At 44.9% G+C, this 17,051-nt stretch overlaps 1 protein-coding gene across 4 annotated transcripts; it reads left to right on the top strand.

The window, feature by feature from the left end:
• The first annotated feature begins 20 nt into the window (after window positions 1-20).
• PRPF4 (pre-mRNA processing factor 4) lies at window positions 21-16,360 on the top strand. 4 transcript variants are annotated; one of them, XR_003901972.1, is made up of 15 exons: window positions 21-122; window positions 773-953; window positions 2,078-2,264; window positions 6,316-6,403; window positions 6,928-7,007; window positions 7,190-7,283; window positions 7,777-7,871; window positions 9,287-9,345; window positions 10,232-10,355; window positions 12,042-12,131; window positions 14,225-14,347; window positions 14,455-14,562; window positions 14,653-14,771; window positions 15,157-15,502; window positions 15,643-16,360. XR_003901972.1 is itself a non-coding variant. In XM_029920550.1 (14 exons), the coding sequence occupies exons 1-14, from the start codon at window positions 96-98 to the stop codon at window positions 15,348-15,350; spliced, it is 1,566 nt and encodes a 521-aa protein (XP_029776410.1). In that variant the 5' UTR covers window positions 21-95; the 3' UTR covers window positions 15,351-16,360. The 4 variants fall into 4 exon arrangements, 3 of the variants coding, with proteins under 3 accessions (XP_029776410.1, XP_029776409.1, XP_029776411.1); XM_029920550.1 differs by having other exon boundaries at window positions 776-953; window positions 15,157-16,360; XM_029920549.1 differs by having other exon boundaries at window positions 15,157-16,360.
• Window positions 16,361-17,051: the final 691 nt, after the last annotated feature.

The following is a 17,051-nucleotide window of genomic DNA, read 5'->3' as shown; positions in this document are numbered from 1 at the left end:
GTCGGTGACGTACTTCCGCATTGCTTGGCGCGCGGTGGACGGTCTGAAACGTACAACTCGGCTTTTGCTGAGGTTTCGCTGCTGCAGAGCTCAGCATGGCTTCCTCACGAGCCTCCTCCACGGTACGGATCTCAGCTCATTCTGGCGAGGAGCGCGAAGGGGGCTGAAAGGATGTTTCTGGGGGTTGGAGCCACTCGGGAAAGGGCTAAGGCGGTGGAGGACTGGGGTGAAAGGCTGCGAGACTCGATCCTGTCTTAGCGGAGCAGCGTGTTCCTGATCTAAGTGCTTGCCTGTGTTGTAGTTCATTTGCATCTCTCACTACAGCCCCTAATGGTAAATACCTATTCCGACTGGTCCAAAAACGGAGCACTGAATGGGAATAGTGTCGTGGCCCGGATTTATGTCTGTGTCAGACTTCTTAATTGTAATAAGGTCTTCAAATTTCATATCTGTTGCCTTGCGACTGAAAACGTTTGAAATATGAAATAAAACCCAAGAAGAGATTGCAGCCGATTGATATAAACGTGCACCAAAGCAAACCTTTGATAGAAAAATTACCAAGAGTAATTAACTAGTTTTTCCAGCCTCTTCCTGTCTGCCAAACTTAAGTGATTAAGAGATCCTCCCCTCCTTTTCCTAATCAGTTAGGATTAACTGGAGTCCAACATATCCTTTGGGGAGAAAATAGGATGGAAGGATGCGCTCGATCCTTCAGGGAAGCCTAGTAAGTTGCTAGGATTGAGCCTTAGGTTAATCCAGGTCTCTGATTTAGCAGGCAACCAAAACTAAGGCACCTGACGACTTAGTTGCTCCTGTTGTGAAGAAACCACACATCTATTACGGAAGTTTGGAAGAGAAGGAGAGGGAGCGTCTGGCCAAAGGAGAGTCTGGGATTTTGGGAAAAGAAGGACTTAAAGCTGGAATTGAGGCAGGAAATATTAACATAACCTCTGGTAAGAAGCAAATTGTGAGTCCCTCTTTATCTTTGTTTTATAAGGTCAAAAAATTTCAATTAAAGTTTCATATTTGTAAGGCCATCCTTTGTCTATCCCAGTTAGCAACATCCAGAGAGACCTATTCTTAAAACCTCTTCTACATTTTTTTCTTCCATTCAGCTGTTAGTAATTTTACCAGGAATTTATTCAATGTGTATTTGAAGTTTATTTATTTATTTTGAGAGAGAGAGAGAATGAGAGACCTCGGGTGCATGGGGCAGAGAGAATCCCAAGCAAGCTCCACGCTGTCAGCACAGAGCCCGACGTGGGGCTCGAACCCACGAACCTAAGCAGAAAGTAAACCTGAGTAGGAAGCTTACCTGACTGAGCCACCCACGCACCCTTATTCAGTATGTATTTGGATTCATACTGATTCCATTTGTCTTCGGGAGATCTAACACAGTTCTGGCATTGATTCGAAGCTACCGTGGTTTGTAACATTCTCTCCTTTTAGTTTTCCAGTTTTCACACTAAATGTAGTATGTTCTAAATCATAAACGTAATAGTTTTTATTTTGAAAGAAATGAAATTGTGGAAATGTGTGAAGTAGAAAATCTTGTAATCCTTATTAACTGGGTCTTTCCAATAATTTCATAAAGCTGTAAATTTGTGATTTTTTTCATAAATGCAATTGTAATGTACGAATTGTTTTAATTTTATTTTTGAGAGAGAGCACGTGCACGTGAGCAGGAGAGGGGGGTACAGGGAGAGAGAGAGAGAGAGAGAGAGAGAGAGAGAGAGAGAGAGAGAGAAAGAAAATCCCAAGCAGGCTCCACGCTCAGCGCAGTGCCCAACACAGGGCTTGATCCCATGATTTTGGGATCATGACCTGAGCCAAAATCAAGAGTCAGACGAACTCAACCGGCTGAGCTACCCAGGTGCTCCAGTCTTCCTGCCTGTTAAAGCTGTGCCATTTAGTTTTTTGTGTTTGGCAGAATTTAATGAACTGAGAAATAGTAAACTATGAACTTATGTACTAGATTAGTCCCTAGAGGAATACACAGACTCCGATTGTAAGAAATTATTTTTTCCCGTATTTGAGGATCTGGTGATTGTGCTGATATTGCCTGTTCTTTCCATAGGAGAGGTGTTTGAAATCGAAGAGCACATCAGTGAACGGCAGGCTGAAGTATTAGCCGAGTTTGAGAGAAGAAAGCGCGCCCGGCAGATCAATGTTTCCACTGATGACTCAGAGGTCAAGGCTTGCCTTCGAGCCTTGGGGGAGCCCATCACACTCTTCGGAGAAGGTCCGGCTGAAAGAAGAGAAAGGTGCTTTTTCTAAATTTTTACTCTCTTTAATCACAAGGTTCTACTTTCCAATTTCAGTTGATATTTGTAGCTAAAAGTTTAATAGAATGTGTTAGGTAATGTTAATAAAATACATTACTCAGTTGTTTTTATATAGCTTAGCCCATGATCTAAGTAGGCCAGTTTTCTACTCCACTACTAATTTTTCTTTCTAAACTATGAAGCGGGTATTCATATGTGAACCCCTTCCTCAGTATGGAATTGTGAGTTGGGTAAATACTTGTCGAACTTTTTTTTTAAATTTTTGTTTATGTTTTATTTATTTTTGAGAGAGAGAGATGACTTGAGCAGGGGAGGGTCAGAGAGAGAGGGAGACACAGAACTGGAAGCAGGCTCCAGGCTCTGAGCTAGCCGTCAGCACAGAGCCCGATGCGGGGCTCAAACCCATGAACTGTGAGATCATGACCTGAGTTGAAGTCAGACGCTCAACCAACTGAGCCACTCAGACGCCCCCCCCTCTTGTGATTTTAAGGTCACAGAGACTCTAAGTGACAGACGAGTCATACACAGTTATGAGGACCTCCCTTGTCTTTCTGTCCACTGTCCCATCTCTCCTTTAATTTTTTTTTTTTGCATAGTATGCACATTTAATCACTTTTAAACCTCTCTCATTAGCTCATGTCCATTAAATAGAACCAATAAATGTTGGGCCTATTTAAATTAGTGTACCAACCCAGTATCTTACGAAAACAGCCTGGCTGGCCATAAGGGGGAACAGAGGGGGGCAGCCCCAGGCAGGTGGCTGGGGCCAGGAAGGGCTAGAGGACAGAAAGAAAAGGCAGCTCCCAAATGGGAGGGGACTGGCTGTCCTAGTCGGGGAGGCGTGGAACTTGGGGAGTGGACAGGTCGGTGCCTCCTCCACCAGAGCACAGTGTTGGAGGAGGCGCTCGGTGCCACCGCTGCCTACCCCTAGCCCTTGGAGACCAGAACCATGAGCCCTAGGTTTGCCAAGTCCCCTGAAACATGGATGACAGCCTGCCCCTCCCACCAAGGTCCCCTTTTCCTTAAGGCTCAGCTACTCCTCACTTACTGCATTTACTCTCTTTGGGCCCTTACCCCTCACTTACCGTCAGCAAACCAACCACTGCCACATGGAAATTGCTCGTTATTAAGTTCACTAATTCATCTTTACTAACAATAGTCCTGGTACACTGTCAGCTAGTCCCTCTTTGAAACATTCCCTTCCATAAAACCAAATCCTAATTTTCCTCCTATTTCTCTGACTGATTTCTTCTAAGCCTTTTTTTTTTTTTTTAAAAAACCTTGCCTAACCTTTACATGTTGCAGTTCTTTGCCTTGATTCTACGTTCATCCTGGGTGAGGAGGTCCACTCCCATGGCATTGTTCACCCTGTATATTCTGAGGTCTCCCAGGTCCCTGTGTGTAGCCTGGATACTCTGTAGGTTCATCCCGGACATGTCTACATCGAACTCCTTGGTTTCCCTTCCTTCTCCTAGTCTCCTTTTACCTAACACCACCTATCACAGTTTTCAGTGCCTTACCTCCTTTGTAATCCATCAGCAAAACCTAGTCTGTTCTAGATTTGTACCAAAACGTACCTCCTTTTTTCTCTGCCTTCATTGCTCTCACACCTAGATGACTGCAATGGCCCCAGACTTGTTGCGGTATTGCTTGCTTAAAATGCAACGGTGTCTTCTTATTACACAGAGGAGGGATGCCTGCATGGCTCAGTTAAGCATCTCTTTTTTAGTTCTTTTTTTTTTTAATGTTTGTTTATTTTTGAGAGAGAGAGACAGAGAGCATGAGCAGGGGAGGAATAGGGAGAGAGGGAAACAGAGAATTTGAAGCAGGCTCCAGGCTCTGTGCCATCAGCACAGAGCCTGAAACGGGGCTTGAACCCACGAACTGTGAGATCATGACCCGGGCCAAAGTCGGATGCTTAACTGACTGAGCCACCCAGGTGCCCCTAAGCGTCTGACTATTGATTTCAATTCTGGCCATGATCCCAGGGTCATGGGATTGAGCCCTACATCAGGCTCTGCACTGAGTGCAGAGTTTTCTTGGGATGTTATGTCTCTCCCTCCCTCCCTTCCTTCCTCTCTCGTCTTCTCTCCCTCTCTTCCCCTCTCTCCTTTTCTCCCTCTCTCTCTGCCTTTCTTCCATTCATACCCCGTCTCCCTCCAAGTAAATAAACATTAAAAACAGCACAGAGTAAAAAAAACTCTTGATTATACTCTTCAATCATTTGTACCACTCTTTTCCAATTTATTAGACTTAGTAGCCTTTAAGGGTCTTCCTGGAATACTCAAACTCTTTCTCTGTTTTTCCACGTATTATTTCTTTTTGTTCCTCTCTCTTGCTTTTTTTTTTCCCTTTAACATTTGTTCATTTTTGAGAGAGGGAGAGAGAGAACCAAGCAGGGGAGGGGCAGAGAGAGAGGGAGACACAGAATCTGAGGCAGGTTCCAGGCTCTGAGCTGTCAGCACAGAGCCCAACATGGGCTTTGGATCTCCAAATCATGAGATCATAACCTGAGGCAAAGTTGAACGTTTAACTGACTGAGCCACCCAGGGGTGCCTCTCCCCTGTCTTGCCTTTTAAAGCCTTTTTAGGGGCACCTGGGTGGCTCAGTCGGTTAAGTGTCTGGCTTCGGCTCAGGTCATGATCTCACAGTTCGTGGGTTCGAGCTCCGTGTCAGGGTCTGTGCTGACAGCTAGCTCAGAGCCTGGAGCCTGCTTGAGATTCTGTGTCTCCCTCTCTCTCTGACCCTCCCCTGCTCGCACTGTCTCTCTCTGTCTCTCAAAAATAAATTAAAAGAAATAATAAATAAAGCCTCTTTATTCTTTTGGTTTCAGCATAAAAGTCACCTTCTCAAAGAAGACTTTTATCACCTGACCCCTTATAAAGTAAGCCCCTCCATTATTGCCTATTGTACAACGTTACTCTCTCAATAGCATTTTCAGAAGGTTTACTTTCATTATTTGTTGGTCTTCCAGTCACCAGCAGAGTGTTATTATGGAGACCCTTAGGTGAATGTCTTGATTCAGACCACCATTAAGACTCAGGGGCTTCCTATGTAGTAGACTGATTTCCCTGCTTCAGTCCATTTTCTCTGCTTCCCCGGGGATCCTTCTCAAAGGTAAACTCTTCACCAGGGCATGAGGAGCTCTTTGTGATGTGGCCCCTGTTTCTGTTTGCTGCCCCATTCTCACCAGCCCTCTCCGGCACCCGGTGCTCCAGCAGTACTGAACTGTCTGTGATTCCAAGCTCAACATGCTTTTCCTGTCTCCAGACCTTTACATTTGTTGAACCCTCAGCTTCAGCTGTCCTTTCCCATCCTTGACCTGTCAACCTTACTAATTGAGAACTCCGTGTAGGGAACACCTTTATGAAACCATCCCTGGTCCCCCCTTCAAGCCTAGGTTAGGTGTTTCTTTTATGTGCCCCCTTAGCGCCCAGCCCTTATCAGTGTCGTAATACTTAATACAGCATATTGTGGTTCCCCTGTTACTTTCTGTCCATCCACCTTCTTCCTCCTCCTCCACATCTTCCCCCCTCCCCCCCGTTATGCTATTTAGAATAAAGGAGTGCTACTTAGTCGTTTTTGTGCACTTAGCACCTCAGTCAGTAATCCAGCATGTTGTGGCCTGGAGCTAAGGTTGGCTGTCCTCACAGACCAAGAGGCAGCCGTGTTGGGACTAGCTGACTCTAAATTGAATACAGTAATTGCTTATAGTTGAATTTAGGGAATCTTTAAATAAAGAAGACCAAGGGAAAGAAATCACACTGGAGGGGTGCCTGGGCGGCTCATTTGGTAGAGCATGCAACTCTTGATTCTTGGGGTCGTAAGTTTGAGTCTCATGTGTGTCTAGAGATGACTCAAAAAAAGAAAACTTAAGAAAAATCACACTGGAAGTTTAGGTATGACATGACTCTTAAAGAAGGTTGCTTAGTTTAAATGGAGAGAGCAGGGCAAGCATTCTCCCTTCTTAGGTACATTTTTTCCTGGCTTTATCTCAACTCTGTTTAATTTCTGTTCTTTTTTGTTATAGGTTAAGAAATATCCTCTCAGTGGTTGGTACTGATGCCTTAAAAAAGACCAAAAAAGATGATGAGAAATCTAAGAAGTCAAAAGAAGAGGTAAAATATGTCTTTGGCTTCACAGTATAAAAATGAAGGGAATGAAGGGTTAGTTCTCATTTTCTGTTTTCAGGGTTTGCTTTGCTAGGGGGAAGGGAAGCTATGTGAGGATTCTACCCTTCAGGAACAGTTGCTGGCCATAGCTAGTGTTTTCTGTGTAGGTATAAAGGAAGGTAGGTGGGTTTCCCATTCAGGAAAAAACCATAGCGTTCCTAGTGTAACTTTTAACAAGGAGCCGGAAGCCATCCAATAAGAGTTCATAAAAACACAATAGAGGGGCACCTAGCTGGCTCAGTTGGTGGGGCCTGCGACTCTTGATCACAAGTTTGTGAGTTCAAGCCCCGACATCGGGCATGGAGCCTCCTTTAAACACACACACACAGTAGAAAGCACACATACCTGATTTCATCCTATGACTGAACTAATTCACCTTTTTTCTGGACAGTTACAGTAGAGAACTGCCAGCTGTCAGAGGGGCAGGAATGCTTCAGACTTAACCTTTCTGCTCTTAATTTAACTTTCAGTATCAGCAAACCTGGTACCACGAAGGACCAAACAGCCTGAAGGTTGCTAGACTGTGGATTGCTAATTATTCGCTGCCCAGGTACAGAGAGCCTCTAGAAGGAGAAAGAAGCACATTTATTTCTTTTTCCTCTTAAGCCCCGATGATCAGCTTTATAAAGACTGGTGGCTGTTAAATGAAACTGACGGTAGGGATACGTGGGTGGACCTTAGTTTCCCATCTGTTTGTTCACAGGAATAATGTGTAATGTGTCTGTGTCGCAGGGCAATGAAACGCTTGGAAGAGGCCCGTCTCCATAAAGAGATTCCAGAGACAACGAGGACCTCCCAGATGCAGGAGCTGCACAAATCCCTCCGGGTAAGATGCCCTCCGTGACTGTCTAAGTGTCAGGGGCTCTTAGCTCTGCATTCGATTTCCTCCTGTGGCCTGCCTCTTGGAAGGTCCAAGCCGTGGTTATCTCTCCCTGCTCACACGCACCGTTTGGGAGGAGCCATCAGTTAAGGTGACAGGACCCTGCTGTACTTGGGACTTAACAGCGTCCCTGTGGCTCTAGACTTCAGTTCCCTTTGAACAGGTCAGAGCTGTGCCCTAGCTCTCTCTGATTTTCCTGGGGATGCCGAGCTGACCAGGACCTGGCAACACGACTAGTGTGAAAGACGGCGTGCCAGAGTTCCAGACGAGGCCCAGCTCCATTCATTTATTGACCGTCTCCTAACAACAAAACTATGAAAGACTCTTGGGGCGGGGGAGCTAAAACCAGAAAGGTGGCTTTTTTTTTTATTGTGGAAAACCCAAGAAACCCCTGGATGAGCCTACTAATGATTACCGTTTGTCTTTTTTTTTTTTTAAGTCTTTGAATAATTTCTGCAGCCAAATTGGGGATGATCGGCCTATCTCCTACTGCCACTTTAGTCCTAATTCCAAAATGCTGGCCACAGCTTGTTGGTAAGTCCCATTTTACGGTGATATCTTTTCCTAAGTGGAGGACAGGTTTGGGCGGGGGGGAGGATCAGCCTTTTCCTCGGGTGCTCATTTCTGTGTCCTTTTCCTGTTTCTCATGATCGCACCAAACTCGAGAGGCCAGTGCTTGCCCCTTGTGTTACACAAGATAGGCTGGGCGTAATTTCTTCCCGTTCACAAGGGACACCAGAGATCCATGACCCGCCAGTCATCCTCTTGATGCTAGTAGATTTTTGGAGCAGATAAATAGTGAATTTATAGGCTGACCAGTATCCACACCTCAGTGTAGCTTTGGTTTTTCAGTTAGATAAGCCAGGCAGGGGACTCTGTAAGCTTCGGTTGCCTTATGTGTCGAGGAAAGTGAACTAATATTGTAAACCATTTTACCTTAATAGTGCGTGCTGTGTGGTAAGGACTCCGTAATCACGAGTTCCTGTGTTCATCTTTATTTTCTTTCCTAGTTACTGCCACATATGCAGAAAGCTCTTAGGGCGTGATAGTTTTATTGTCCTAATTAGTGATTCAGTTATTTTCGTGGGACAAGGCCGTCTAGTGAGAAGAGAAACTTCTTTACATGGCCTGTGCAGGGACTGCTTGACTAGGCAGGAATTGAACTCGGTTCAGGAGAAAGTCAAGGACGTACACAAATCTCACCCCCACCTCTCCCCCCACCCCCGCCTCTCCAAGCCTCCACTACCTTCCTTAGAAGTGAAAGTGATCTGGGGCCCCTGGGTGGCTTAGTCGGTTAAGCCTCCGACTGCAGCTCAGGTCAGATCTCACGTTCGTGGGTTCGAGCCCCGCGTCAGGCTCTGTGCTGACAGCTAGCTCAGACCCTGGAGCCTGCTTCCGGTTCTGTGTCTCCTCTCTCTGCCCCTCCCCCTCTCATGCTCTGTCTCTCTCTGTATCAAAAATAAACATTGAGAAAAAATAAAAGAAGAAGTAGAAGTGATTATTTCCTGCATTACATACCTCACAGGTCTGTTATAAGGATCACTTGAGATGATAGAAATAAAAGTAATTTGTTGGAAATTTTCTAAAAGTCTTTTTAAAAAAAATTTAGGTACTCTGTAAGCAGTAAAATGCTATTCCTACTTAAGGAGTTAGCATGATTGTTAATCTTATTGTTGATAGTTTAATTTGTCTTTTCTCACCCATCACTCCAGACGTTGAGGAGAACAGCGGCTGGTACTCTATCACCTCCCGGTCCGTAGAGGCCTCGGGCTGCGAAAGACGCGCCCACAGCTTTCTTCTGTAAACCTTTCGATGAGAAGTTTTCTTTTTCTGTGTGCCACTGTCAGGTTTTGGGGGGTGAGAAGAGATTGTCCTTTAGGAATGTTACCAAGGTACCTTTTCCTTCCCAGACCAACCCTGGCTGAGATGCTTTCGTTTGTATTTGATAGGAGCGGGCTCTGCAAGCTCTGGTCCGTTCCCGACTGCAGCCTCCTCCACACTCTGCGAGGTGAGCCCGGGTCCCGTGTGAGTGTCCCTCGTCTGCACAGTGCGCACCCCGGGGGACAGTGAGGCTAATACTCTGCCCGACGCTCAGGCCCGGTGCACGCAGGATTAATTCTGGATTTGAATTGACTGGGTTTGGTTTTCTCTGACCACAAGGCGGGAAGATAATGACTTTCTACACAAACCACTGTTCCCTCCTGTCCAAGCCCACTCTGGCATTGTACAGTCTCTAGACCAAATAAATAAAGGTTGTTTGTGTTTTGCCCCTTTTTTTTTAAGTTTATTTATTTTGAGAGAGAGACAGCATGAGGGTCGGGGAGCAGAGAGAGAGAATCCCAAGCAGGCTCTGCATAGTCAACATGGAGCCCGATACGGGGCTTGAACTCACAAAACTGTGAGATCATGACCTGAGCTGAAATCAAGAATTGGACACTTAACCGACTAAGCCACCCAGGTGCCCCTGTGTTTTGCTTTTTTAAATGTAATTTAAATATTTTTTTAAGTTTATCTTTTTTATTTTGAGAAAGATGGAGACAGCATGAATGGGGGAGGGGCAGAGAGGGAAGGAGACCGAATCCCAAGCAGGCTCCAGACTGCCAGTGCAGACAGAGCCTAGCACAGGGCTTGAACTCAGGAAACTGAGATCATGACTTGAGCTGAAACCAAGATTCGCTCAGCCAACGAGCCACCCAGGCACCCTTGTAATTTAAATATTGATTCAAGTGAAAACAGTTCTTTTTTTTTTTTTTAAATAGTTCAGTAGTTACTTCACTACCCTATTTGTCCTCGTGTTCCCTAATACACGTCTACGTTACTCATCATAGTCTGTTTTCGCATGTAAATTATAAGGAGCAGGGACCTTTTAACTTTCATCTCTTACACTCCTTCAGGCCATAACACAAATGTAGGAGCAATTGTATTCCATCCAAAATCCACTGTCTCCTTGGACCAGAAAGATGTCAATCTCGCCTCGTGTGCTGCTGATGGTTCTGTGAAGCTTTGGAGCCTGGACAGGTGACTATCCGTGTTGTGTCGGTACCGCATCGGTCAGGTAAACAGCTGCTTGGTTGGTCCTTGGGACCTCAAAACCTGGCATTTAACTCCACACATGGTCTTAGAGGCCAGGGAACGTGGTGTGAATATAGAATGTAGGATTTCTTTCTTAGACCGATTCTCACCGAAGGAGCCGGGTCTGGTTTTTCCTATTTGTTAACTTTGGACCTTGATTTTGCCTCTAACATAGTGGCCATTGTCTTCCCACTCCAGTTATTCTGGAAAAGTCTGTTTACACCTCCTGTGCAACACTGACATTGGAGAAATATACTATTTGATAGATTGATGAGAGATAGTATTCTTGGCAGCACATTGGTTCCTAGCAGATGGCCACAGAGGGGAGGAAAGTGAAGTCCTGTCTGGCAGTATTGCCAAGGAAGTGGTGTCTCCTCCCAAATGCATCCTCCTTTCCTAGTCTCTGTTTTCCCATTATAACAGTTCACGGGGATTTTGTTGTCGTCGTTATTTTTAGCGAGTTTATGATGATTGTTTTCCAAAAAATTTTTGAAAGCACTTTGCTGGCTAAAAGAAATCTGAATTCAGTTGCTTAGTTTTTTTTTTCTTTGGGAAAGCACATGAGACTTTTTACTGCAGGTTTTTGTGGAGGGCTAATTAGTGTCTCCACTCTCTGCCAGACAGGGTCTGTCTTCTGAGCAGAGCAAGTTTTAATTGGCTTCGTATCACTTAGTAGTATATTTGTTCCCCTGGGGCCTTGATTAGCTCTATGTGTGCACATTGACAAAGTTCCCTTTTTAATTGCCCTCTCTAGGATTTGTGTTTATTTCCTTTCACTGGTGTTGCAGACCTTTTTTTTCTGTGGTTGCTGGGGAGGAGAATTTGATGGTTACCAAAACGACACTAAGTGTCTATTTAGGAGTTCCTTTCTTCCTGTGGATCCTTCAACAAGCTAATGTTTGAGGAAAATTTTATCTGTAATCCATTTGCATCAACACTGTTTGATTTCTATAGCTTCATATCTCTATCAAAGTATGTTTTCTTTCTAGAATCTCAACACTCCTTTTGGTGTAAAGAGACTATTTTGCTCGTCAGGCTGAAGTATCTTTTATTTTTTTCTAATCCTAATTGTGAATAGCATTAAGAGTTGATTAACATAGTCCATTGAGATATAGGAAGATAGTTCTTTATTGAAATACTTTGGGCAGTTTTGCCTTGTGAGCACATGAAATAGTCCCAAATCTTTTAAATTTTTTATTTTTTTTTAATTTTGTATTCATTTTTGAGTGAGAGAGAGAGAGAGAGAGAGACAGCGTGAGCAGGGGAGGGTCAGAGAGAGAGGGAGACACAGAATCTGAAGACAGGCTCCAAGCTGTGAGCTAGCTGTCAGCACAGAGCCCGACGTGGGGCTCAAACCCACAAACTGTGGGATCATGACGTGAGCCGAAGTTGGATGCTCAACTGACTGAGCCACCTAGGTGCTCCCCAAATCTTTTAAAACTTTGGGAAGTAGCATAAATTGTTGTTAATTAAAAAAAAAAAAGTCCTACACTTTTAATAAATTATGAAGTTAGTTACCATTTGGTCTCTTTAATCATACAAAATGGGTATATCAGTCACAACAGTTAATAAATTCAATGAATATTTATGACTGTAAAAGAATTTACTCACTTACATTTGATTCTTTTTTAGTGATGAACCAGTGGCAGATATTGAGGGCCATACGGTGCGCGTGGCCCGTGTGATGTGGCATCCGTCAGGACGCTTCCTGGGCACCACCTGGTAAGCCATCCTGTTACTGTTCTAGTCGTGCAGCCATGGCATCTAGCTAATCCTTATGACTAACTGCCAACTAAATTTTAAGAACAAAGATCTTCAAGTAGGATTTTCTCAGACTGCAATGAATCAAAATCAGGGGGGGAAATATGGTAAAGTTAGGGCCAAGTGTATTTGCTTTAATTTTTACTTTTTTAACATTTATTTATTTTTGAGAGAGAGACTGAGGGAGACCTAGCACAAGCAGGGGAGGGTCAGACAGAGAGGGAGACACAGAACCCAAAGCAGGCTCCAGACTCAGCTGTCAGCACAGAGCCTGATGCAGGGCTCAAACCCACAAACCTTGAGATCATGACCTGAGCCAAAGTTGGGTGGGTGTTTAACCAACTGAGCCACCCATGCACCCCCAAGTGTATTTGCTTTTAAATTGCAGTTAATCAGAAATTTCAGTCACTAATTGCCAGAAAGCTAGAATTTTCACTTTTTTCTCTTTAAGGGCATGGGGGAGGGGCAGAGAGAGTCTTAAGCAGGCTCCGTTCTCATCACGGAGCCCAACTCAGACTCAATCCCATGACGCCAGGGTCATGACCTGAGCCATTCAAGCAACTGAGCCATCTGGGTGTCCCGTCTTCTCTTTCTTTCCCAGTACCAGTGGTGTTTTGTTTTGTTCTTGCCACACATCGTATTGTAATCTCTCTGCTTACAATCAGTCTCCCATTCTGGGGTGCCTAGCTAGCCCAGGCAGTAGAGCATATGACTCTTGATCTCGGGTTTGTAAGCTCAAGGCCCAATTTGGGTACAAAAGATTCCTTAAAAATAAAAATCTTTAGAGCCATCTGGGAGACTTCAGCTCAGGTCATGATCTCATGGTTCATGAGCCCAGCGCCAGGCTCTGCACTGACAGCTCAGAGCCTGGAGCTGCTTTGGATTCTGTGTCTTCCTGTCTCTCTGTCCCTTCCTCGACCCCTGCGTGTGCATGTGCTCTTTCTCTCTGTCTCTAAGATAAATAAACATTAAAATTTTTTCAAAAAAAATAAAACTTTTTTTAAAAAGTGCCAGTTGGCCTCCTGGTTCTGTAAGTTCATTGAGGGCAGAATCTGTTAAAGAACTTTTTAATTGGATGTAATTTAGTAGTAGAATGGATTTATTTTCAGTGTACAGTTCAAATGTATACGCTCATGTAACGTACATCCCTTTTAATAGAATATTTCAATCACCCTAGAAAGTTCCTTCATGCCTCTTCCCAGTGGACTCCCCCTTCCAGTACAACTACTGATTGGATTTCTGTCGCCATAAATTAATTCTGCTTGTTCATACTCTACGAATTTGTGCCTGGCTGCTTTTACTCAGCGTGATGTTTTTAAGATTCATATATGTTGTCGCGTGTATCAGTAGTTTCTTATTGCTGAGAAGTATTCAATTGTATGACTCTACTGTAGTTTACTTGTCCGTTCTCTCGGGTTTTTCCAGGTTTGGGTCACTCAAGATAAAGATGCCATAAATATTCTTCTACAATACTCTTTTAAGTTTATTTAAGTAATCTCTACACCCAGTTTGGGGCTTGAACTCATGACCCTGAGACTGAGTCACTTGCTTCATCAGCTGAGCCATCCAGGCATCCCTCTACCTTCATTTATTGAGGAGACTTTTATTCCCTATTGAAACTGCTTTAGTGATCTCATTTGAAAATCTTTGTCCAAAAACGTATAGGTCTCTTCCTCTGCTTTCTCATCTGTTGCACTGATCTATTTGCTTATTGATTTTTCTCTCCCCAGCATCCAGTTTAAGGCCCAGCAAGTACTCTGTAAGTGGAAGGGCTTAACAGTTGAATTGAGAAAGAAAGAAGGCCACAGTCTTTGCTGGGCCATTCTTAGGAAATTGTATTCTTAAAATAGCCACGGAAGTGAGTTGCTAGGAAGTTGTGGATTCCCAGTTAGCACTCAGGACAGACGGGCTTAGCTGCTGAGGTGTTGTTTGTGCCGGAGAAGAATTTCCGGCAGGTTGTACAAGGTTTCAGAAGCATAATTTCAGCTACAAGTGTTTATAATGCTTCATACATTGTAGAAACAGAATTATCTGCTAGTTAATTTTTTTCGTAGCTATGACCGCTCATGGCGCTTATGGGATTTAGAGGCTCAGGAGGAGATCCTGCATCAGGAAGGCCACAGCATGGGTGTGTATGACATCGCCTTCCATCAGGACGGCTCTTTGGCTGGCACTGGGTAAGCCCTCTTCCCCGCGGTGGGGGCAGCTCGGTAGTTCGCCTCTTAGGTGTGCCTGCGTCCACAGAAGCGGGTTCAGCGCATTCACTTATGAACTATCTTGTCAGGGGGCTGGATGCATTCGGTCGTGTTTGGGACCTGCGCACAGGACGGTGTATCATGTTCCTAGAAGGCCACCTGAAGGAAATCTATGGAATAAATTTCTCCCCCAATGGGTAAAGTAAACTCATCGAATGGCGGGCGGGAAGGGTTATTGGTCAGAGTGTATCTTTGTTTCTGACTTGGACACTACACCCGACCCACAGCTACCACATTGCGACCGGCAGCGGGGACAACACCTGCAAAGTGTGGGACCTTCGGCAGCGGCGCTGTGTCTACACCATCCCCGCCCACCAGAACTTAGTGACCGGTGTCAAGTTTGAGCGTAAGTTTTCCTCCTGGTTTGCCCTGTCACAGGACAGACAGACTGTGCTTCATGGAACGCAGGAAATCCAGAAGACTTTCATAAATGCTTTGAGTCATTCGTTTTTTCCATGAAAGTTGTGAGCACTGAATCCTTAATATTACTGTGAACAGACTGTCAGGGAAAGAGCCAGAAGAACTTACTGATGTTACTTGTTTCCCTAAGTCCGCCTGCAGTGCCTCTCCTGGAGGCCTGATAGGAATGTAGATGAGAATGTTGGGCTTTTCCAAATGGGAGATCCCTTCTTTTTCAGAATCCTCTGTTCTAGTGGACTTTTGTGCTTTTGTTTTCTATGCTCTTTTGATTCGGGAATTCCTCAAGCACTTCCCCTTCTTCTCTCTTAAAGCTATCCATGGGAATTTCTTGCTGACTGGTGCTTATGACAACACAGCCAAGATCTGGACCCACCCAGGCTGGTCCCCACTGAAGACTCTGGCCGGCCATGAAGGCAAAGTGATGGGCCTAGACATTTCTTCCGACGGGCAGCTCATAGCCACTTGCTCGTACGACAGGACCTTCAAGCTCTGGATGGCTGAATAGGCAGGACCGTGGGAAAAGGACTAACCTCAGACTCTCCCTTAAGAACCATTTTCGAAGAAAGGAATTGATAGGTCTTGTCCTATCGTGTGTTTTGCCAGTCGCCATGTATAGAGCCTCAAAAGAATTGGATTCCAGGTCACTCTCCACGCCAGGTGGGCAGCCACGTCTCTGGCTGTTGATGAACCCATTTCATAGTTGAAATTTTAATTCTCATCTTCAAGCCCTGCCACGGACTGTGTAGACATTGTTTTTATTAATCTTTTGTTTGAATGCCTTATTGCCTCCTTCACAGCACTCGGGATTGTGACTGGCTCCGTTTCTAATTTTGAAACTTGGCTTTCCGTTACGTGGTCCACGCTTCAGGACTACATGTGACCCGCGGAGCAAGGCTGCCCAGGAGTCCGGAAGCCCTCAAGTGAAGAGGCGCCTCTCACCACATGCTGCTTAACCGATGCCTAATGGAGTGGGAACCTCTCCTCTCCCTTGAGAAGGCAGGTGAAGAGGTGGGCGACGGCTGTGCTCAGGGCGATGCAGCAGAGAAGATTCTTACCTCTTCCTGTTGAGTTCGCTCGGAGTACTGACCGCTTCAGGAAGCTCAGAGCTGCACCTTTACCCCGTCAGGAACTGTCCTCCACTCTGCTCTGAAGTTTGGCGTCCCTCGTGTTACCCCAGAGCCAGGCCATCGTGTCTCCTTGCAGTGAGATTGTTAGAACGCAACCGTGACATCCGTGTTGTGCCTCCTCCTTTGTGTTGGTTATTTAGAGGACCCCCCCTCCTTCGTGTCAAGGTTACTGGGAAAAAACCCTAATGAGGGGTCCTGAACATAAACTTTTTCTTTTTTTTTCTTTATTACACACTTGCTACAGAGTAGAATCCTATTATAAAAACTGACCTTTAAAAACTTGTTTGGTATAGTTAGGCATTTTCTGAATTGCAGCCATTGGTCTATAGAGGTCCCCCCCTTTTTTTATTTGAGATATTATGGATGATATTAAATACGGCTTATTCCAGTTTTCGTCTCCTTAGAGTTGTTTCGTAGAGACTTGCACGGTGTGCCAGACTAGCAGCACGGTGGATTCTGGATTCTGATGAATGGGTTCATCAGCCCATCAGTCTGGATTCTGTCAGCTGTGCTCAGGGGCCAGGGGCAGCTACCTCCGGCCCGTCCCAGCCCAGAGGGGCGGCCGCCGGGGCTGTGTGTTGTCAGAGCACACGCTCCGTCCTCACAGTCACACAGGAATTTGGAAGAAGAAAGGAATGTATATAGAGAATCTGAGAGGGGCTTATATGATGGCTTTTCCTTAAAGGTTGAAAACCCTTTCCTTGGCTGTTCCCCAGAGTTTAGCAGTGGCTTTGTCTACCTCTGGCAAACTGTGAGTGTGTGGTCACATAGCCAAATACTGTCTTTCATCTCATTTTAATGATTACCAAATAGTTGCATCTTTTGAGTACCTGATAAGCTTCTCAGTTATCGGCTCTACCCCTTGTTGGGCACAAGGCATTTCACTATTATTGGAATATTCTAGGGCTCCATTTCCTCCACAGTTGCCATGAAAAATAATTCTTTGTGACTACTTTTGTGGTACGCATGCATGCACTAATAATGAATGTTAGTGTATTAGTATGCAGTTTGGATATAGTGTGTTAACAAAGGTTTTGTTTTTCAAATTTAAATTTTACTATTCATTCCATTAAACTTTT

Source organism: Suricata suricatta, chromosome 13 (assembly GCF_006229205.1).
Source record: "Suricata suricatta isolate VVHF042 chromosome 13, meerkat_22Aug2017_6uvM2_HiC, whole genome shotgun sequence".
Lineage (NCBI taxonomy): Eukaryota > Metazoa > Chordata > Mammalia > Carnivora > Herpestidae > Suricata > Suricata suricatta.
The sequence above is the reverse complement of the archived record's forward strand: the minus strand, read 5'-3'. Positions and strand labels throughout refer to the sequence as shown.

Coding starts and splice junctions, on each gene's coding strand:
- PRPF4 (XM_029920549.1), top strand. CDS start 96: ATGGCTTCCTCACGAGCCTCCTCCACG. Junction 954..2,077: donor AAATATTAACATAACCTCTG/GTAAGAAGCAAA, acceptor TTCTTTCCATAG/GAGAGGTGTTTGAAATCGAA. Junction 10,356..12,041: donor AAGCTTTGGAGCCTGGACAG/GTGACTATCCGT, acceptor ATTCTTTTTTAG/TGATGAACCAGTGGCAGATA.